Source organism: Aplysia californica, unplaced genomic scaffold, assembly GCF_000002075.1.
Source record: "Aplysia californica isolate F4 #8 unplaced genomic scaffold, AplCal3.0 scaffold00027, whole genome shotgun sequence".
In the NCBI taxonomy this organism is placed as follows: domain Eukaryota; kingdom Metazoa; phylum Mollusca; class Gastropoda; order Aplysiida; family Aplysiidae; genus Aplysia; species Aplysia californica.
The window spans coordinates 1,996,381-2,020,693 of NW_004797297.1; the positions used below are offsets into that span (position 1 = coordinate 1,996,381).

Sequence of the window (24,313 nt, forward strand, 5' to 3'; positions counted from 1 at the left end):
ACGAGATGTGATAGATTCCCCGCAGACGTGGCTTTGCTAATTTTTTCTCCCAGAACAAACTTTATCTATTCTTGGAAACCATCCATTGCACTTTGCCAATTGCATGCGACTTAATCAGCGGCCTTTTTTCATACCAACACATGCGTTTTTGGCACACACACGTGTCTACTCTGGCGTGTGTTGGGGTCGGATGGGCGGCGGGCACTCGTGTGGCTGTGTGTGCGTGTCGAGGAGGGGGGGGGCTCTAGCGGCCCGGGAGTTGAACATCGCAGACACAAACGCGCCACAGTATTTCTTTCCCCGTCGGCAACTAATCATTATTACAATGATAAGCTAGTCTAGACGTAGATCTACGTAATGAATTGTATGCTGGTCTATGGAATCAAAAGTTGCCGTATGCTAGGCTCTAAACAGCAACACAACTTTTTGGCAAACAAGTGAGATGACACAGGCGTGCATTTGAACGAATTGGTTTTTTCACAGTTCATAATATGGAGGCATTTAAGGCACCACTTGTTACTTCTCTTTATACATTATTTGCTCAAAGCCTGTAATTATCTACATAAAACCTCGTGTTTGCTATAACGAACACTCGGATTCAACGAGATTTTATGTCAGGCTCGGCGACCTCGCTGAATCCGAGTTTCACTGTACTCTTTTTAGCTGAGTTAACAATTCTGTCACAAAAATAACAAGCAACAACAAGGGATCTATTATGGCGTTGTAAATAAATGGACATTCTTTGACGAGATAAATTAGCCTCGTATTGATGTCAGTTTCTGCCTCATCCAAATGTTGTAATTATAGTTCAGTAGCCATAATTTTTTTAACGTTTCCAAACTTAAAAAAAGCAGGAATATAATAGTTGACACTTGTTCATAGTCCGTCCAACGGCGAATGGAAGACAAAATTAATGAACAAGTGCATTACATTACGAACGGCTTGCACGAAGGGTGAAGCAGCACTTGAATGACGCCACATGACTTCTTCGGTGAGGTCAGCGGTGAGTGGTGAGTGACAAGTAATTTTTTTAAGTGACTGAAATTTTCGGCTGCTTGTATCAAACGCGTGGGGAAAAGTCTATCATTATGTACATGATATACAGTCAAACCTGCTCTAATGGCCACCTTTGTGAGACAATAACATGTACTAACGGTCACTTCCCATTTTCCGCATTTGCTTTTTTACTTTATAATGGCACTGTAAAATGGCCAATTTTCCCTTTGATAATAGGTGGCCATCTTAGACAACTACGACTGTATGTATGCCTTTGAAAGCTCCATGTATGCGATGAAACTGTAAAAAAACCCCCCAAAAAACTGAAACAAAAAGTTCATTTCATGGCTTAATTCTGTTTTCATCTATGTAGATCTATGCATTTTCATTTCAATTGTTCATGACTGAGAAATTTAATGTTTTTAGTATAGACACAAAGCGTAAGAGTAAATATGTGTATATTTGGGGGGTGGGGATGAAGCATTGGAATAAAACAGGAAATGAGCTATCTCTTGCCAGTTCCAGCACTAGGGCTTGGCCACAGGAATCAGCTCTGAGCGCAGTTCCATGGGCAGGTACTCCCGGATCAGATCGTGCAGGTCTCTGGTACTATTGACAATGCCTTGGCTGGAGAAAAAAAATTCATAATGTTTACCGACACTGGTTACAAAGTTAAGATTTTCATTAAATTTAAATGCATGCTGAGTAATTAAAAAAACCAACAAAAAACATCCCACCCACCCACAAGCACACACATGCAAAACATAAAAAAGTGCAGAAAAGGAAAATCCTTAAATACAAGACAAAACCAGTCATTCTCTAGCCATTTTCCTAATTTTGATACGCTGGTTCTGAATCTGATATTATTTTTTATCTACGACGTGATTTTCTATAATTTTGAAATTAGTTCTGTTGTCCTCGGCGCAGCAAACTTCAAAGATTAGTCGGCACTCCTCTCAAGGCCGGATGTCAAATTCACAGGCAGCGGCTGTGGGTTCTTGACATCTAGCAGGCCGGCTATTCGCAGAGTGTTTGTCTACGGTTTGAGCAGCATTTCTTGTTACAGGTTACGATTGGCCATGCGGCCCAGAAAACAATCCGGTCGGCCTGTATATGTAATAGGCCCTGCCCTATAAAGAAAGTCTGCGTAGTTCGAGATTTAAGGGAATCCACGGGTCTCGATCCCCTAGAAAATCGGGTATTTGCTAAAAAAATTTGGAACTTCGAGTATTTGGATATTCTTACAGAAATATGTGTCAAGAATCCGTTTGTGAAGGTCCCAAGAACATGCAGAAGAGTTAACGCTCAGATGCTACTGGATCGCTAACAAGGTCCCAAGAACTAAAGAGACCTCTAACATACATAAAAATGTATTTGAAAGCGGTAGGGGGGGGGGGGGGGGGGGAATTCAAACATAACGTCAAGAAATGCTAAACTTTACCCCTTGACAACAACACTTTCCGTGGCTGCAAGGTAATTTAAATCAAGTTTGGTATCATTGGAAAGGCCGTGATAAGAACTATTCGATTATTGCACTTTCATTTTTGTACGGAACTACTCTGGGGACCCATTTAGGTATGTTTGAAGACCCCGTACCAAATACCGGTTGGCCACTTCCGTTACGTGACCGGACCGTGAATTTTCATTCGCCGAGCCGGTAGCAACGAAGGGGATTCCCCTCGCCAGCCATTGTTTACACTGCGTGCCGCAAGACAGAACGTGAACGTTTTCGCTGCATTTCAAAGAGTTTTGTATCGTGTTGCTGATTTCAACGCTAATAAATCTTGTTTATAGTCTGAATAATTATTGTTATCATCTCCATTTGCAATTTTGTGTAGTATTTCGGCCCGACAAGGCCTACCAAACACATGCTCCTTCTTATTCGTCTTCTCTCGTCTGTCTATCACCATATCCTGATTGGATTCGATGTCTTGGTCTTAGCCGTTTTGAGCTAATCCAGAATCTAAACTGTTGAGATTATACATGTAATATATAATAGCCTTCAGTACTTTCCACGATTATATTGCTGTGGTATTCAAAGTATAGATCTACAGATCTCCGTTGCCCTTGATCAACAAAGTTTTAGAATCTAGATCTAGGATTTGTTTTGATGGCTTCCCTAGCCTCTCCGGTTGTTCGCAGTGAACATACAAGTCTGTTTAGCGTAGCTAGATCTAGCAATAGACATCTCTAGATTTTCTAGGGCCTAGACCTAGTGTTATTTAAAAAATAATTTAACTTTATTATTCTATAGTTGTTTTTTTTTTAAATCGGAGGCCGGAGTTCCCAAAGCCGGTTAACCCCTTCAAGCAAGATTGAAAGAAGCAACTGTGCAGAATATAGCAAGATAAAATAAATTGAGAAAATATACAGATCTAGACAGTATCATGTAGTGCCAGCTTACAGTGTGCCTTTCTTGGTTTTATAGTCTTAGATTCCACCATTGCAAAACCAAAACACATGGGAAGAAGATGAAGGGGAGGTAGCAGCTTTTTTTTGGGGGGGGGGGGGGGGGGGGCTCGACAAAGTAAGAAAGGCAGGCAAATCATTTAAAGATTTCTTTGTTGACCAGGCAACACTCATTTAGTGCAGGGAAAATGAGGACAGAAACAGAAGTATAGAAAAGACATATAAGGCCTACCAATGACACCCTCCAACTACCCCCCCCTTAACACATTCATAAGGTTAGTTGTTTTCTGCTAAAAGAAAAGGTTGATGTAACATAGGAAAGCCAAACTTATAACTTATAACTTTCTCAACATCGACCGAGATATAGAGCTATATAAGGACCTACTCAAATTTGTTTACTTACGTCTTCATTAATAGAATAACATCTTCTTCGTTGACCGTTTTTCTTCCAGCGTGAAGTGCAAAAACTTCCAAAGCCTTGAAGGTGTTGGCCCAAAAAGTCTCCGACCTAATATGAGACACAGAAGAGACTTGAGGGTTGGGGAGGTACCAACACAATACTGACTTGCAATATGTCAAGTATTGGCTGAGGACAACTGTTGTAAATAAATGTATCCCCGACATATCTTGGACAGATACAGCCGACTACGGATGAGTTTATGTTGTTGGGAGAATGAAAAAAAGGGAGGGGGGGGGGGGGTCGGTGGTGGCTGCAAGCGCCCACTAACGGCAATACTAACATTACTGACAATACGCGTAGACTGTGACCTAATATGTAGGCCTACCTCTGTGTAAAATGATTAAGTTGTATTCCTGAGTACAGTAAAACTTAGCACTTTTTGTCATGTTCTTTATTCTCTCAATGTACAATGCCAGTTATAAATGAACTTTAGATCACTAAAACTCCTTGAAAAATGAACTTTTCACTGAGGTACTTTTAAAATAAATATAACGTTTAAATGGTAACAATTCTAACTGGGACTTAGGAAAATAAAAGTTGCTCTAAGTTACAGCTTTGATTAAGTTTTCGGCTGAGTACGTTACACAGACGTTTTACTGTATTGCTGATTGTCTTGAAAAAATGGTAGCAGCCTCTGCTCTTGACCAGTGAACTGGCATACTTGATCACCCTTTACCATATTTTGGTTTCAAAACCAATAAAAATTTCTTGCCCTTCTTTTGAACTTGTCAAACAGAACAGTCTGTTAGCTAGGGCCTATATGGTCGCCTTTAAGGACAAGCGGGCTAACCGAGATTTCGGGGGTTTCCAGAAATATTGACCTACACAAAAAGTGGGCATTGCCCTACCTGTAGGAGAAATTTGGTTTCATTGGTGTGTATATTTGTTGGGTTATATAGAAAACTCTCCTTGTCATTTAAAGAAACAGAACAAGGGTAAAAAACTTTACCATCGATTTTCTCATAACAGCATTTTTCGGGATAACCCCCTTGTGCTTAAAAGCGACCATATATATGAAAATTACCATAAGGTCTTCTTCATGAAGAGCTAGACCTGAAACAGATGTCGGCGATCATCATTCACCATTTATTTCTCTGCATGGGTGCTCTAAAAAAACATGACATGTACAGTATCTTATGCTTTCCTTGTCTCCCACTGTTCAAGTTCTGTAAATAAGTTGCTAATAGAACTCCAGCCTAGGTTTACTCCCAATTGCTTACAATAAACAGATAAATAATAGTTGTGATATGTTTTAAACACAGAACAACCATTACAAAAGACCTTATTGAAGTACAACCCTCGAACCACATGACTGCCAGATGTTATTATGAGAGGGAAGAAAAAAGGTAATGCTTGTTCTTCTAATCTCATTTATTTTGTACTGGACTAGTTTAAATAATCACAGAGCACATTGTAGGCCTACTTACGCATGCTCTATTTCTTCCAAAGCATCATTGGACAGTTTCGAGCTTGAGTGTCTCTGGGCGAAAAACTTCACCGATCGACGAGGCAAAGTGGTGTCTGGTGTTCTTCTAACCCGCCGCTTCTGAGACAGTCCTTCCTTGGGCTGGTTAGATCTGAGAAAATTGATAACATTATTAACAACTAGCTGGGTACCCGTTGGATGAACAGACTCAAAAGAAGCGATCGTCAAGTCATTGGGGAGATAGAGCGGACAGCTTGTAAACTGAAGCCTCACTTGTTTACAATGGCGTCTTAGAAGACGGGCTTTCCCAAGATTAGATCTAACCGAAACTAATGAAAAACTGAAAATTAAACTACAATGACTTCAGACTCCTTAATATAACTGTGAATCACTGTTAATTTTTTAAAATTTGAAAGTTGAGTGGCTCTGAAGTTTTAGGGGACTAAACTGATGAACTTTCACATATAGGCTATAATAGATATATAATAAACATATTGTTGCTCTGGTATGTTGATACTTACCCAATCTTAAAAATTATTAAACCCAGGGAGGTACAAGTACAACATTTATTTTAACTTTAACATTCTTATCTTTCACTTTCCCAATCTCCAGAGTGGTGTGTATTCAACAACTACAATAAAGGTACCTCTTCACACAAACTTCATGAGCGCAGAGGATTTGTTTATGTTAAGCAGATTTTGTGTGGAGCTGAATGCTAATGAAAAAGACAACAAAAAAAGGGAGGCAACTTCTTTTGCTTTAGTGCGAGTTTTATGACACTTGCAACACATATGGGTCATACAGGTGTCTAAGTGAAGCTAAGATTCAATGAAAGGAGACGGATAACCAGCTTTTAAAATTCATTAAAATCAACACAACTCGCATTCAGTGAACAAATAGCAAACTTGGATTCAACGAAGACACTTGTAGGGCAAACAGCCTCCCACTGATGTGGGGTCACACATTTTTCTCTAAAAATGAAGATCTACTCTATTCCAAGGGACCGTGGATCGCACCTACAACACTTAGCCTAGCCCATTGTATACATCATATGCGACCTGTCAGAAGCTAATTTTCACAACAACATATGTGTGTTGTTGATACGCCTGCACTAAACACATGGCCTGTCATAGCGTGTGTCAGTAAATAGGGTGGAGAGGAGAAATGGGTAGATCTGAAATCTTGTTGTGTTAAATGGAATCTACTGCATTTCAAAGCATACCTTCTGCGGTCAAGCTACATGCAACAAAATTTTTGTCTTTAGTTGATCATTTCAATTTATAAAGATACAGCTGAATTACAAGAAGTCACATTTCAATAATCGTTGACATGAATACGTGATCTAGTTATAGGACTTCAAAGAGAATGTAAAAAAATAACTTTCTCCAAGCAGAGTCGGTAATATTACTTATAATAAATGCCGGTCTGGATTTCAGCTCAGGGAAAGTGTCTGTTTAAAACAATACAAGCTCAAGGGGTAGTACTCACTGCATGTTGGTATTCTCAATCAAATTCACTGGCCTCAAACGTCCTTGTTTTTTATGCAGGGTTGAAACTTCCTTCCTCACATTCATGTCAATGTGTGGAGTTTTAAGAGGTGAATATTGCCTGGGAAATGGATGGTAAACAACAATTTAAAGACAAGTGTTCAACTGACAGAATACTGGATCAAGTCCATTCATAAACAAACAAAAATCACACCCCCTTTTCCTTGCATAATATTTCTTTTCCTTTAAACACAGACATCAAACTCTCAGTATCTGGAGATGCCCATGTACAAGTACAAGGGGAAAGGACTAGAGTCGAGTCATGGACTCATGGCATCATTGTCACTGATATTCTTTACACAATCAAGCCTGTCTGGTCATTCTGGTAGATCATTGTCACACTTTTGCTCCACAATCAAGACCCAAACAAAGTAACCTTTTGTTGGCTGACAGCAAAAGAAAGTAGATGAAGTTTACACACTCAATGCTACTCTATTTTTTAAAAGTGCCTACCAGCCTCTTGAATACTGCTTTATACTCACAACAATATAGTGAATGAAACTATACACGATTTTGACCTAGACTTTCTAAGAACCACAGCTAAAAGTTGCCAGGCATGGTGCTTCACTAATCTCACATACATCAGAAAGAGTAAGTAGAAATAAAAAGAATCTGCAACAAAATACATATTATTTAAATGACAACTTTCATGGGACTTCAGAAAATTGTCTATACTATTGTCATACTGAAAAGATCTTTCACTTTCAGCACTAAGTCACAAATTAAATAAAACACACCACACAAATCTGTTGTGAATCTTACACAAGGAACAATTGCAGTATCTTTTACTTTTAAGTTATAGCCGAAAACTCTCTTAGGTAGTACCTACTCACCCAAGATGTTCATCATCTGTGGAATCGTCTTGCATCTCCTTTAGAAACGAAAAACCATAATAAAAATGATGGCAAGAACAATAGCGACATTATAAGTTTAATAATGAAGCAAGGTAGAGTGATAAACATTCTGATTTACACCACATGAAGCTTTATCCCATGGTCGAAGCAATGTCATGAGAAAGGAAAGTTATATATATTTAATAAATTCTTTAAAAAAAATAATTTTTTCCCTAAATCTTAGTAGATCTACACATAAAATTTACAACAGAAATTGAAGCTTTCCATTTCCTATATCTTTGCTCCCCTTACAGGATGACAGAAAACAAATAACGTAATTGCCATTTGTGTCATCAAAAGTTGAAACTCAAAGCTGGAATAACACAAACAACAATGTTCACATGCACCTGCTCAACATTACTCAAGAGTAAAGTGTTAGCCATGGACAACAGAACAGTTTTTCATGCATTTTACATGCTTCAACTATTATAATTGTAGAAGTGTCTCCTCAGGACTGTAGATAGTGATAACTTATCAATACACCGACTTGTTGAGAAATGCTTTAATATTACCCTGGCGAATGGTGGTTTTTGGGGTTGTTTTTTTTTACCACCAAAGTTAATTCATAGATAACTAGCCCCACTCTTTTCCCTGTTTTTGAAAATCTAATGATGGAGCATGATAAGGGAATCATAACACTAACAAAGTCATTACCAAGAAGCAGCCCCCATGTGATTTTCAGGCATACCTTTATTAAAAGTTATGGATTCAGATGACAACTTATTTCCAAATTTCAGGCCAAAGGGCTAGAAGTTAAGATGGCTGCTGGATTGAAAATGTAAAGTAAAGTATTTCCAAACTTTGGTCACTCTATGCCAGGAGTTAGGAATGAAAAATTGTATCCTGCCTCTCAGAACAGCCTGAGAGGATTTGACATAGGCACCAAACGAAGAACTAAACTAACACCAAGATTAATCCACATCATAAATAATCCTTTACATTTAGACCCGACTCATCCCTGTCATCATCAGTTTTAATTTGAGTTTTAGTAGTTTTTACAGCGCTCCCAACTGCATAAGATCATATGAGCACCAAAGGGTGGATGTCAACAGAGAAGTCCATACAGGAAATCAAGCTTATTCTGCTCACCTCTCTAGCTCAAGTGACAAAGTCTGCTTCGACTATCAAGGCACCCCGAAATAGCGGGTCACAAGCGTGTGACAAACATACAAAGGAAGTACAGGAAAAATGACGAAAGTAAGGACTAGGAGAGAAAAAGCAGCAGTTCCCTGTCGCAGTTCAGGCACAATTATGAGCATGACATTGATGAATCAGCCTATTCACAATTCTACTATGCATAAGAACATGTAATGTCCCCCCTTTGGGAAAGGCCTAAAGACACTTCAGTCCCGGGGGGGGGGGGGAGATCATCACAGACCATCTTTCTCTCAATGGCCAAGGTTGTCACCCGCAATAGAAAAAGGCAGGAACTTTCTAACACCATGTCAATCCAATGTTTGCCTTACTCCTGTCGTTGGCACTAAAGTTCAACATTTTTCTAGGAGCAAAGTGGCACTGAGCAACTGCAAGGACTCAATGCAAAGAGGATGTTAAAGTTAGACAGCTGCACACGATGTAATGAGGTAGAAGATCCAGATCTGGTCGTTTTTCTCCCCCTATACACTGGGAACCCTTTCATCATCATCTGTGTAAATCATCTAATTTATCATTCTTAAAAAAGAATTTTTAAAAACTCAAGCATGTCCCTTTTTCATATTTGTGAACAAGCTAATGGTAACAGAAACTACCACGTTAACACATTTTATTTCTAACTTGCCAATACTTGGCACCAAACCAGGTTACGGGACATGGAGACACACACAGGGAGTAAAGTGTTTGTCCTTTTCTTCTTCCTCCAACTTTACTATGAGTGTTGAGTTAAGCATTCACTTTTTGAAAAATAAAATGTCAGTAAAGAGCAACATACAGAAACAAACAATCCTCACCGTTTGCTCTTTGCTGGCTGAAGGAACACTTCTCGCTTTAGACCCTGAAATTGAAGAGGAAAACATGTGAATACCGTCTTTAATGCGACAAAAGGCAATGAAATTTATAAAAACCGACCAATCATCGCTTCAAATTATTGGATTCTCATCAGTCTTCGAAACCTTGGAACCAATACACAATTTGTTCCCAGTGTCATTTAGTCTCTGACAGCAAAACAAGCTAAATTTTGAAACGGGACTACGCATTTTCAGATGTCAAAATTTAGGGTTAATTACTTTAATCAGTCTGGATGTTTTTGCTTATGAAGGCCATTATGAGGTAGATATTGATTTTTAGCTATCATAGTCTGATTTGTGCAATTTAGCTTGACCTTAAATTGGCAAAAGACCCTGCATGACTTTTGAGATCCCTTATCCTCTTAACACCATAAATAGGTCAGCAGGTCAGCACGGCAGAACCAAATTGGTGGCCAGCTGATGGCTTCCCAGAACTGAATTATTTCAGTGTTTTTCAGAGGTTCATGGGAGCTAGCAAAGAAATTGCTTTTGCTTTTGATCCAAGCGAATTATTTCATCTATGAAATTTAAGATTCAAAGAACTAGGACGACAGCATCTAAATTTAGAGTGGAATGTTATTATTTCTAAGCCTGTACTAAAGGGGGGAGTCAGGCCAGTAAAAGTCGGTACGTCTCTACAGCAGTAAAAGCCAGTATGGCTAGAAAAAGGGTTACCACTTTGCCCTCATGGGACGCCGATCGGCGACAGTAAGACCAAGAAGCTGACCCTTTTCCCCACGGGACACCGATCGGCGATAGTATAGTGACAAAAAAGTTGTAGCAATGATCTCAGACAGAAACATCAGAGGGAAAGAAAAGATGTGGGATCTACCAGTGGTGTCATCCAACCACCTGCATGAAACATCCGAAATAAACCACAGCAGAAATATTTATAAAATAACCACCCAGCGCAAACTAAGTAAGGCTGAAAAGTTCCAGAGAGCAATAAAATATAGAGCGACTCACTTGAAGAATATTCTGGAATCTCCTCTGGCTCAGCTGCTTCCACATGGTCCCCATCACCACCCAGAGCGCTCCTCGAATACGGTCGGATGGGACTTATGTCTGGCAAGCCACCCATAGAGACATTCTCAGCAGCAAAGTCTTCAGCATTGGATAAATAGGCTGCCATTGCACTCTGTCTCTTGGTAGAGTGGAAAAATGATTTTGATCTCTTGAGGGGGGTCGACGACCTTGGGTCTAGGGCCAACATATCTGATTGATCCCCTTCTTTCCGTTTTTTAGAGAGGTCAGACATGCGAGTGCTTGAAGGAGTTAGTTTTCTTTTGTTCCCCGAGGTCTTTGGCGTGGATCTCGCACCCTCACCAACAGATCTGGAAGCACTGAGAGTATCACGTGACTGGCCTCTTTTCAGCTGCCTGGCTGTTGGAGTTCGGAACGTATCCTCGATGCTATTATCACTGATATCGTAAATACTTTTCTTTGAAGATGCATCTGCCAGAAATTCCTGCTCTTTATTGCTTTTGCTTAAAGCATCAAACACATTGGAAGCTCTGTCTGTGCCACGAGATGAATCTGCTTTCCTGTTCATTGAAGATCTGTTCATTCTTTCTGGAGATGACGTACCGGCTGAAAGTTCATGCCCTTCACTGCTTTTGTAGGTAGTTGCGTCAGCTTGGTTCAAAGACCTGTTTTGGCCATTGGATAAACTGGTGTTTGTATTATTGACAGATCTGTCACTTCTTCTTGGAGACGCTGCATCTGACAATACATTTGTCTCCTTTCGGCTTTTCTTTGAAATGTCCATCATATCTGTAAGCTCATCCTCACCATGAAATGAACTGGCGTTCATGCTCTTAATAGCAGATCTATTTTTTATTCCGGATGATGATGCGTCTGCTAAAACTTCTTGCTCTTCTCTCTTTCTGTTTGAAGCATCAGCCACAACAGCAGAAGACCTTTCATCTGAAGGTAAATCATTGTACACATCTTTTTCAGATCTTTCTTCAAAAGATGCATCTTCCAAATTGTTCTGTTCTTTACTGCTTTTAGCAGAAGTATCAGAAATGGAAAATTTATCCTTGCTATGAAGTGCACTGGTGTTCCAGTTTTCAACAGATCTGTTACTTCTTCTCGGAGATGAAACTTCTTGTCCAGGTGTCAATTTCTTTTCTGTTGCTGAAAAAAAAATACAATTCAAGTGAAAGTCAAATGCAGTTGAAATTGTCCAAGATGCTGTCAATGAAAAAAGTGATAGTCTTAGACATGTAGACATCATGGACAAAGTAATTATAGTATAGTGTACAAAAAATGCAAGGGGAGGAATGGGAATGGTCATTTGTACAGGCGATTGTCTTAGACAGGTGGCAGCTAGAGCAGGTTCGATTGTACTTTTGATATACTACTATTATGACCTTTACCATCTTGCCAGATGATCCTCAAGATAAAGCAGCATACATGATACAGCTTTGCCTAGGCAGTAGACACAGAGGAAGTAGATTGCCTAAGTACTGCTTCCCTCTCTTCATGTCCTAACTCAAGGTCTTGACTTCCTTAATGTGCTCCAAAGGAGAGACATCAATACTTTTAGAATCAAGGAAGAATTTTGCCTGCAGAGCGACTTAACGGCTTATTCTTCTACGATTTTCAACCACCAAGGGATCTATAACGTAAGCAAGTTTTTACAAACATTGCAGCACTAACTGTACCATAAGGATCAATCGCAATAAATGTGCAAAAAATGAATTATTTTTTTACAAGAACAATAGCCTGGTTCCACAACAGATATCACATTTTGACAGTAACAATCGAAAACCAATGATGTACAAAACGATGACTTTCAAGGGGATCAGTGCACAAGTGTCAAGCATACCATAAAATGCACATGTAATAGTCACTTTGTGCCAATGTTGAATTTTATGGTTACTGTCCAGTAAACTTGCTTTTTTTCTATTAAGACTTGATGCAAAAATGTTACTTGATCTTACTTTGGACATGCACAGTTTCGGACTGTTACAGTCAATATTCTCCTTGAAATAAATAACACTAGGCAAGTAGGTAAAACTCAGTTACATTCTTCTATTTACATACTTTTGTTTAACACTGGGTCCATGTCTGCTGAGAAGGGAATTCGGAAAGAGCGCCGTGCAGTTCTCTTGCTTCTTTCACTAGGGGAAGCAGAGCTGTCCAATATTTCACTGAAAGAAAATAATTAACACAGAAAAAAACATAAATATCAGAAACAAAAAACACATTTTTCTCACAGCTGCAAACTTCTCTCCCTACAAACCCTTCAAGCACACTTTTCCACGTTCAGTAAATTCAAGCTTTTCAATCAAAATGGACCTGCAGCAACAGATCTTTCCCCACTGACCTATGGGCTTCATTCACATTTTTAATTTTTTGCATATCCAGTACTGAAAGTTCATAATTTTTCTTCAGCATCAGCAAGTTCATAAAGAGCAAAACTGAAAACAGAGAATTTGTATTTTCTGATATGAAAACAATCTTCTGAACTAAGACTTTCAAAAATGTATAAAATATACTTACTGACAGACATTTATTCTATTTATGTAACTACATCTATTTTCAAGACAAAAAAGATAGAATTACAGACTACAGACACAAATTCGACACTTTTATTCAACTCATTCCATGAAAAAAAAAGCAGCTTTCCACAAAATGTTAAAGTGGTATCATGATACACTACTACTTTAATACTCTCAGAATAGATTTTAAAAAGCATACACTTCAACCGGAAAGAATCAGCAGAAGTCCAAAAAATGTGGAAGGAAATTGTAAAAAACTAATTGTCAGTTCTAGAATTAGAAACTACAAAAGACACGAAACGATCTCAATCAAAAACAAGGTCAATGCATAACCCCTCACCTCTGTTGTAGATTGCTCATAGGGGACAAATGCACTTCCTGACCTCCCTGGCTCAGTGGATACTGGCCCTGTTCTGTCTCAGCTGTATAAGTTAGGAGAAAACGGAAGAATAGGTGTAAAAGAAAACTGAAGCAAATTGAAAAATACACACCTAAGCATCTTCTTTTCCCCCCATGACTTGCAGCTGTTGAAAGTACAGACTAAAAGTTATCAATAATCAAATTTCAAAGTAAAATTTAATAAAATAAAAGCATCTGTCTTGGTAGAAAGGAGCTCATGCTGTAAAGAGGTTTCTGTGAAAATGCTACATTTTGAGAGATGATCTCTTAACTGAACACTAATGCCATGCATATATTTTATTTTTTTAAACATATAAAAATGAAAACACAAAGTTGTCTTGATAACACCACCATGACAGTGTAGTTCTACCTTGATGAATATGATCATTTGCTACTAAGTACGAGTTTTCCAAAATTTGATGTGTAAATAAATAATAATTTAAAAAATTTCCCTTTGGGGCTGTTCAAATATAATCTTACACTTTTTGGGGGACTTTTAGTCCAAATCATTCAAGAAAAATATTGCACACACTCTTTTTTTTCTTATGAAAAAAAAAATTCAGACTCATGTCAATGTCAAAAGTGCCTTAAATACAAATAAATACAAATTACAGTGAATTTTTGATAAAGTCAACATCTCAGGACCAAAAAAAAGTGTTGACTTTGAGCAAGGTTGACTTTATCATTGTACTACAGGCCATTTGAAAATTTAAGATGACAGCTACAAAATTACAAAGTAGGCTACCTGGTAACAAGATGTTAGCTTAATTTCAGTGTGTATAATTCTGAAGTAGTCACCAAAACAAGAAATAATGAAGGAACAAAGTAATTGGAGGTGTGCACACCACTAGCTCAGTCCCTAAATATTTCTTCTTGAATTCATCTTGGGATCTAGCCCCAAATTGTTGACTTTATGCAAGTTTAACACTCAAACGGTTGACTGTATCATAAACAAAATTACTTAAACAAAGAAGGTAAGAAACGATGTAATCAAAATTAGACTACCAGTGTATTAGTGCAAGATGGCATATTCCAGCTTGCCGCTCGAGGACATACTGTATCGCCACTGCATATAAGCCGTACTTACCGCTCAAAGTGAAAAGTTAACTCAACACCCATGAAGGAAAAGCTAATTTTCAGAATGAAACAGAAAAATGTGGTCTTGATACGATTCAGTAAGCACACAATATTTGTCTTGAGTCAAAAGACACTAAAAAAGTAACAACGTATAAGCTCCTGACACCTACAACTGTCCTTACCATGTTCATCTGACAGAAGGTGAAAAGATCGACGAGCTGCCTTTTTCTGATATCCACTTCTGGATGAAAAATCTTCCCTGAATTCACTGTGAACAAGAAAAGTGCCAGATAACTTCTTTACAAAAGGGGCTTTGTTGCTTGCAAACTAATAAAGACAAATACTTGGGTATTATCTATCAAAGGTAAAACAAAAAATATGAATGAAAACTAAGAAAAGAATCAAAATACAATTAGGAACAATAGAATATATAGAGAATAATAATATAAGAATTTGCATTTAAAACTAGGGGAATGAACGAGAATAACTATGTGGCAAAATGCACATCAATACTTTGGGCAACTTGACATCCCCACAATGTCATTAAAAAATCTTTTCTGTGTACCTTTCAGAAGACTTTGTGATCGGAGACATGGAGACCTCTTGTCCAAGACCACTGTGCGTCCTCAAGTCGGCCCCATTGTCGGGAGCAGAAGTATCAGCTGGAACGGCTACTCGAGTTACTGGAGTTTGTTCCTCACCTTGAAACAAACCCCAAAAAAATAAAAAATACAGTGGAATCCTGTTATATGACGAGAGGGAGGGGACTGGGACGAAATGTCCGTTAAAGCAGGATTCTCGTTAGAAGGGCTCCAGTATTAAATGCTAGGGAAATAATAAAGTAAGAGTTTGGTGTTCTTCATTTCTTTTTGTTATCCCCTGATGTTGATTTTGTTCAACATGACCTCTAGGTCTTACTTGATCAAAAATCAAATCAGGTTTCTTTCTCTCACGCTAGCAATGTTGACAGCTCGGTGTTGGCGATCAGACAGAAAGGACTCTAGGCTAACTCGCCTGCTGTGTTGTCCCCAACCCCACCACACCCTGTGGTGCGTTCCATCCACTTGTGCACGTCACACATTCACTCCATCCATCACAGCAATGTGATCTCTCCATCCCCGAAGTGGAGAAGTGAGAGGCATGGTAGGCCTAGACTAGATGATCTAGACTAGGCTGGTCTAGGCCTATAACGTGATGCGTTCTGTTTGTCTGCACTCATTCACTCCGGCCCTCAACGTTGGCACACGTGGGCTCTCCCATTTTTTGTTTCGCTAGGTCACCAACAGGTTTCTCAACTGGCGAAATTTTATATTATAATTGGCCTATGCACTGTGATTCACCACTCGTGGTCAACTTCATTAATTATGAAAAGGCTTTTGACAGCGTGGACAGGGAAACTCTGTGGAAGGTCATGCAGCATTTTGGAATACCTGACAAAATCGTCAACCTTGTGAAGGCCACCTAAGACGGAACAAACTGCAAAGTCTTCCATGAAGGACAACTCTCAGAACCATTCCAGGTACAGACAGGAGTGCAACAAGGTTGCTTGCTCTCACCTTTTCTCTTCATATTGGCAATTGACTAGGTCATGAAAGAAGCCACCAGAGGCAAGCGTAATGGAATACAGAGGATCCCTTGGCAGCAACTGGACGACTTGGACTTCGCCGATGACCTTGCACCGATCTCTCACACACACGCTCAGATGCAAGAAAACACCAAGGAACTCAACAGCTTATCAAGGAGTGTTGGCCAACGTACATCCAGGCAAGTCAAAAGTAGTGAAGCTAGGAAAAGTTTCAAGCCCTGCTGTGACCGTGGAAGACACTCTCCTGGAAAAAGTGGACTCCTTTACCTACCTTGGTAGTGTCATCGATGGTAACGGAGGAACTGAGGCAGATGTTAAAGTAAGAACCGTCAAGGCAAGGTCAGTATTCAATCAATTATCAAAAGTCTGGAAAGCAAGCAACATCTCATTACGCACCAAGATTCGACTCTTTAACCCCAACGTCAAGTCTGTGCTCCTCTACGGCTGCGAAACTTGGAAGACAACAAAGACAGTACTGAATAAAGGCCACACTTTCATCAACAGATGTATGAGGAGTATTCTAAGAATTAAGTGGCTATAGTAGTATTCTATTTACAAAGATCATCCAGTGCCAGATCTGCGACAGACATCGGCGATCATGATTTTCCATTCAATCCTTTGCTCGGATGCTCTCAGAAAAGCTACGTTTCCCTGATCTTTCCCTGTTACCCATTTGTTTAGGTTCCCTAAGTATGTTGTTCTGGGCCTACCCCTGCCTCGCTTGCCCTCAATTTTGCCAGTGAGAGCTAGATGTCCAGGACACTTATGTCTATTCAGGTGTCCCAAAAACTGCATTTGTCTTTTCCTGATTGTTTTTAACATTGAGCGTCCCACGTGGGCTTCATCAAGCACTACCTCATTTGATTTCTTTTCCTTCCACGATACTCTTAGCAGTCTCCTAAGAAACCACATTTCTGTTGCCTCTATTTTATTTTCACTGTCTTTAGTGATTGTCCAGCATTCACAGCCATATAAGAAGGGTTGACCAAACATAGCATTTCAGGACTTTTATTTTAGTGTTCATTGATATGTTTCTATTTTTCAGGATTGGGCTCATTTTATTGAAACTAGCCTTAGCCATTGCATTTCTCCTTTTTATTTCTGCGGAAGATTTGGCATCAGATGTTATCATATATCCTAGATATTTAAACTGTTGGACTTGTTTGATCTTTTCACCTTTGCTAATGAGATTACAACTAGGATTTGCTGCTTTTTTGGATATTACCATGCATTCTGTTTTCTTTACATTCAACAATAATCCTTCACGTTCACTTTCTTTTACAATAGTATCTAAAAGCAATTGAAGGTCCTTTTCGGAGCCTGCTATTAAAACCGTGTCATCTGCATACCTGATGTTATTAATATTTTCTCCATTTACTTTGAGGCCTGGACATTTTTCTATGTTTCTAAGGGTTGTTTCACTGTTCATGTTAAAGAGGTTTGGTGACATAACACATCCTTGCCTCACTCCTCCTCTAATCTGCTTATATTCACTGTATTCTCCATTAATTCGTACAGCAGCGTTTTGGTCCCAGTACAAATTTCTGATAATTTTTAGATATTTTCCATCTATGTCTAGTTTTTCCAGTATTTTAAATAGCTCATCATGTCTAACTTTATCGAACGCCTTTGAATAATCTATGAAGCATAAATACAGATCTTTCTGTGCTTCAATACATCTTTCCATTAACATTTGTAAGGTGAATATAGCATTTCTGGTGCCCTTGTCAGGAACAAAGCCGAATTGCGTTTTAGATATCTCTGGTCTTACACTTCTTCTCAATCTTCCCATTATTACTCGCAGCAATATTTTTGTAAAATGACTCATAAGGCTAATTGTTCTGTGCATATCACACTCAGTGGCACCTGGTGTGTTAGGTAAAGCTATAAAAACTGACTTCATCATATCTTCTGGGATCTGACCGCTGTCATAAATAGCATTTAGGAGCTTTGTTGTTATTTCAGTGCCTAGTTCTTCGAGCGCGACAATCACTTCAACTGGAATATTATCTGGCCCTGTGGCTTTTCCTTGTTTCATTTTCCTAATGGCAGCTTGTACTTCTGCTTTCAGTATTGGAGGTCCATTTATTTCATTCTTTATTACCGGGTTTTTCTCCTCTTTGAAAAGTTCTTCTATGTATTCTGACCATCTGTTTAAGACATCCGCGTTGTCCATTAAAATATCCCCTCCCTTTGATCTTATGCATCCTGTATTTGAGCATCCTTTTATCCCACTTACTTCTTTGATTTTTTAATGCATGTATTTGCTGTCTTTGTTTTGGTTTTTCTCTATTTGTTGACACTGATTGTTTATCCATGTTTCTTTTGTTTCGTTGCATTTTTTCTTTATTTCCCTGTTTAAGATGTTGTACTTTTCCACATTTGATTTTGCCTTTCTTCTCTCTTCCATTAGGTTTAATATGTCCTGGGTCATATCTTTACAAAGACAAAGAAGGAAAAAAACGGGGTTTTAGAATAATATCTTTATAACAGACTTCTCATTATAAATGGACTCCACTGTAGTTAAATCATAACTTTGAAAGTAAATTTTTTTTAAACACTCACAACAAGCCAAAATTTTCCCTCACTGTAGACCAAACATTCTCTCGATAATACTTAGGATTTCATAAGTAAACTTTCTATAATATCAAATGCCTCACTACAACTTCATTCGTTGGGAGTGCATGAAAAACTGCACGGCCACTACATCTAGGGTACTACTAGTCTAACTATTCATAGGAATGGGCAAAACTATTTGCAACTGGTCTTGAATTTTTAGGAAACACAAATCACTTGAATGTAGTGTATAAATAGAAGTCACAGTAACATTTTAAAGATGAGAGGCACGGAATCTAAGCCTTTGAATGTAACTATGTTAAATGTCTACTTCATCAAGCCAGACTTAAGATAAAAACTAAAACTTACCCGCATTCACCAGATTCCATATATGTGTCCGAGGAGTCAATTTGCTGCTCGGAGTCATATCTACACTAGGGAAACTTTTCCTCAGCAAAGAATGAGAAGTCGGGACTTTGAATGAGTCTCTTGACATCTGTTTCCTAGGAGAATGTCTCCGAGCTGATTGTTGAGCTGAAACACTGGGCCCTGGTTCATTTCGTACAGTTTTGGCCTCAACAGAATTTACATTGGCCAAAAATGCTTCAATCTGGGAATATTCATACAAAAATGTTAATGAAACTCAAACAACTAGGCCAGCCACAATATCAGCTGTCGATATATAAATAGATATATATCAATAGATATAAATATATAATATAATTTGAATATGACATATCAATTTACTAAGCTTCACATGATGAAAGACTAAGAAGTTTCACAAACAATAACAAACTGCAAAGGAAAGAAAGAAAACCACTTGCGAAAACGATTTTACAGAGCAAAAACTAGAAGGAGCACACTTTAAAAACGATAGTGCAGCTTTAAAAAATGTTCTACTTTCTACACCTCGAGGTCTGTTTCATTACAAATATTTCTAATAACTACCAAAACCTAACACATGCCTTTGAAAAATAAAAAACCAACAAAATAGGCCTAGCAGAGGAGGAAGATTTGTAATAAGTGTTGGGGAGGCATGGACTAGCTAGTACAAAACTAACTTCTAAGACATGTACGAGAACACAGCTCACATATATATGGGCGAAGAGGACCGGCCAGTTGCTAAGTGGTTTTTGATTGGATCAGGCCTCTGTTCCCCCTCAGCTGATCTTAAAATCTACTGAGTAGCATCATTTACCAGTCATATTTCAACTTTGAAAAACAGGTATATTCCCTTGAGCCGAGTAGCATCCCTTGAAATCTATTGAATGTTATCAAAACAGTCTATGTCAGCTCTTTTTTTACCAACTCCAGATGACCAGAGATTCTATTTTTTTAAAATCTAAATGTAGGCGTTTTTATGTCTCCATCAATCAACACAACTTAACTTAAATCATTTAGAGGAAGGTATCCAACTGCCTGCCAGGACCATCCCCAGCTGAGAGTGAAAAAATTTGCGGGTGCCGGTAGAAAGTAAGAAAGACCCTAATATAATACAGTACGCCTAGGCCCTACTAAACAGAAATTGTCTTCTGGCTCAGAAACTGCAGAATTTGGGTCAATTGCATCATGTGACTGTGGAGCTACACCAGAAGCCGTTACAAAGGCAAGGATGATTTCAAAGACCACTGAAATTTAATAAGTATGGAGAGTATACGTACACGGTAACCGGGCACGTAGTCTCAGTATCTATGTACACGGTAACTGGGCACCTAGTCTCACTTAGACTCAGTATCTACGTACACGGTAACCGAGCACCTAGTCTCAGAATCTACGTACATGGTAAACGGAATGAAAATAAATCAATATTTGTCCTGTGCTGTCACTTCCTGGAAAAAAAAAGAAAGAAAGTCACACAAGCATCTTGTCGGGCTCGCCATCGTGACCAGTCAGTGAACCTTTGCGCGTGCATCACATTGTGAGTACCGGTTGGGGTCACCAAAGTTCATTCAAAGTCTTTGCGCTGCGAAGTATAGGGCTCTGGAATGGGGGGAATTATTGATTTTTTTAAAGGTACAGTCGGGGGAGGGGTGGACATGAAGGTTACACCGGATGATAAAACTGAACTTGAAGTTCTGAACTGCCCGGTTACCCTCCTACGTGACACTAAGACTACATGCTCGGTTGCCCGTAACCGTGTATGTAGATATTGAGGCTACATGCCCGGTTACCGTGTACATGATGACACTGAGAATAGGTGCCCGGTTGCCGGTTATCGTTAACGTAGACACTGAGGCTAGGTGCCAGGTTACCGTGTACGTAGACACTGAGGCTAGGTGCCTGGTTACCGTGTACGTAGACACTCCGTAATAAGTAATTCTATGTAGGCCTATAAATTTAGTCAGTAGTAAGGCTGGATTGTACTTTACCAGACCACCCGTCTCGGCCCATGATTATTACGCACACCTAGCCTAACTACGCACTCATAGTACTCTGCATGCGGCCAAAAGGTAGCTCCGCGGGCGACTTCGTGCACGCACAGCGCAAGCCAGCGGCGACTGGCGAGGCGAGGTGAGCGAGAGGTGGGTGTTGAGGGCGAGCAGGGGATTTAACTTTGGTGGACCGTGTATCATACCAACAGTGGGGAGGAGGGGGGGTTCCCCCTGGCAACAATAATTTAAAGACACACACACACACACATATAAACAATAGCATGAGCGGACAATCGGGGTAGATACTCGCCAAGTCGCGAGCATGGCCGAGGGGGTTGCAATTATGCAAATGAGCTCTCGTGCACATCTCTAGCCCTCCATTGTACTTTGCCGGACCAGGAGTAGGCTAAACCAGCAGAGTCGCGAGCAAATAAGAATAGTGGACCACGTGATTAGATTGACCAATTAGCCTCAAGGTGTCAAGGTCGAGGGTCAAAGGGCACAGTTGTGATGACTGAAAAACCCAGTAAGAGACGTCAGTCGATTGCTGGCAGTGGAACAGTGAGGACGTGTAGAAAACTGAGTAGGAGAGTGAGTAGGGGAGCTCGGAAATGAAGAATAGCGGACCACTAGGCACCACGGGCGCCATAGCGAAAGTAGTTCCGACCGGTGGTCCGGTAAAGTACAATCTTACCAGTAGTATAGATCTAGATAGATCTAGAATCTGGTCTTAGTTAAATGATTTAGTAGTAGGAGTAGGCCTACAGTGAATTCTGTAATGAGTGACAACTATGAAACAAAGTAGATAGAGGGTTAGGGTTAGGCTTAGGACTTAGGGTTTGGGGTAAGGGTAGGGTTAGGGTTTGGAGTAGGGGTACTAAGGGTAGGGCCAGGGTTAGGGTAAGGTATCTTCTATTTACAAGTGTTCGTTGGGGTGGTCGCTCGTTACGGAAGTCTTTCACAGTCCTACAGCAGGCCAAAATAAGGGGGGGGGGGGGGGGGGGGAACTACCGAAAATGAAAAAGTGCCCACTTGGCCCACTTACATGTGTTCGTGGAGTATCTTGGTCACCGGTCTCTGGCATCATAATGAAAGATTTACTGGCAGATTTTCTCACATCATTGCTTGGGAGCAAAGGGAGAATTTGTACAGGAGTTCGGAAAGATCTTTTGCTCGTAGTTTTAGACCCAGATCCTGGATACTTTGCTTCGGAAACTCTCCTAGACTGGCGTTTAGGAGTTCTCTCGCCTGCGCGTTTTACAGACAAACCATGATTGCGGGAATAGTTCTCTGATGCTGAAACGTTGGCATTGTTAGAATTTGAATCCTTTATGGTCCTTCCATCAGTTTCACTTTCATGATTTTGAAACGGAGGTTCATCATTTTGCCTTGAACTTGAAAGTTGGTGGTGCTGAACAGACATCTTTCTTCGAGTTATTATTCTTTTTTCGATTCCAACTTAAACTAAAGAGTAACTGAAACACTTGCACACATTTTTCAACAATCAAATAATCAGCGATTTAAGTTATTGTAGATGAGAAAATATGGGCCAGATTGAAAAACAACAGCAACCCAGTTACAATAAACCAGCAAACAGTAAACAATCACTGTGTAAACTACAAAATTGAAAACAGGACTTTCCCAGATTTTGATAAGATTTTCTTCTCGAAATAATCAAACAAAAATTAAAATCCAGTCCAGGCTAGGCCAAGTTGCAACCAGATCTCAAGGACCTTGATCTCCTCCCAAAAACACGAGGCATTGCACTGTGTCATAATTCATAATCCTTTTTAGATAAAGCACTTCATAAAAAAAAAAATTAGATCTACGGTTCAATACTCAAGGGATATTTCTTTTGTTGATCAATACCCAAGGACCTTACAACGAACAAATGGACCCTCTTCTCCCTCTTCGCAGCACCGCACGCAGCACGCCCAGTGGAACATAGTTGGCCCCATTTTCATGAAAATGGGGCCAACTATGGTCACCCAACGCGAACTGCAGTCTTTTCTTTATAAATAATAGTAGGGCTGGGCAGTGGGCTAAGGTATGGAATGCGTGCAAAAAAAGAGGGGTGAAGGTGGTGGGCGGGCCTGGGGAAGTAAGATGAAGAGAGAAAAAGTAGAAGTAAAAGAGAGAGAGAGAGGAAAAATAAGAGAGAGAGAGAGAGAGAGAGAGAGAAAGTGTGTGTGTGTGTGTGTGAGAGAGAGAGAGAGAGAGAGAGAGAGAGAGAGAGAGAGAGAGAGAGAGAGAGAGAGAGGGAGAGAGAAAGAGAGAGAGAAAGAGTAAGAGAGAACGAGAAAAAAAGGGGGGGGGGGGCGCTGTCTGATAAGGACTGTCTATGATTATGAACTTTATGTTTTGATCCTCATGTTGACAAGTCGTGAAGCACAGTATATTATCAGTAATTTAAAAATCAAGAAAGGCGGTGGGTTGGAGGTTAGGGGAAGGGGTAGGGTTGAGAAAAAGCAACAACCCAAAACAAATGTTTAAAACCCAGTTGACTTGCCGAGTAACATGACAGGAGAGTAAATCTTACTATAAGATCCTGCTGAGTTCTCCAAAGTAACCACTAAAGTATTGAATTTGACACAATGATTCAAGGGGAGCGTCATTACTAGCTTTCATGTGTTATGGTGAACGTTAAGGACTACATGTATTTATAATACGTTGCCTTAGGTCTAGAAAGCATAGGAAAAAGGCCTTCACACAAGAACATTATAGAGCAAAAGAGAGTCAAAAGCAGCTTTAACTGATTGCTAACAAAGATGCCTTTGTAATGAATTATTGAGCACAGTAATTTTTTTAAATTATTTTTTTTATACGAGTGCACCCCATCCCCCAATGGTTTTAATTATTGAAAAGAAATAATAACAACAGTATCCTTTGTCTTTTAAAATGGGATAAATTTACAAACTGTATTGATGCACAAAATACTACTGTCCTAATCAATATCTTAGCTTGTGTCGTCTGGTTCCTTAGCCTATAATAATAATTATTTTAAAAGCATTATCTCACTCATTGCTCCTCACCTTTACCTGTCAAGTACATGTATTTATTGTTTGCCTTCATCTCAGACCG

The 24,313-nt window shown here is 39.5% G+C and overlaps 1 protein-coding gene across 1 annotated transcript; it reads right to left on the reverse strand.

The window, feature by feature from the left end:
- Positions 1-398: 398 nt before the first annotated feature.
- Positions 399-23,040, reverse strand: LOC101858910 (protein hsr-9). Its single transcript, XM_005091264.3, has 13 exons — positions 22,278-23,040; positions 19,230-19,470; positions 15,285-15,420; positions 14,902-14,987; positions 13,584-13,665; positions 12,786-12,892; positions 10,701-11,873; positions 9,678-9,721; positions 7,672-7,709; positions 6,780-6,899; positions 5,293-5,442; positions 3,809-3,913; positions 399-1,623 (listed from the first exon to the last, which is right to left on the reverse strand). Exons 1-13 carry the CDS (start codon positions 22,653-22,655, stop codon positions 1,524-1,526), a joined length of 2,760 nt encoding a protein of 919 aa, XP_005091321.1. The 5' UTR covers positions 22,656-23,040; the 3' UTR covers positions 399-1,523.
- Positions 23,041-24,313: the final 1,273 nt, after the last annotated feature.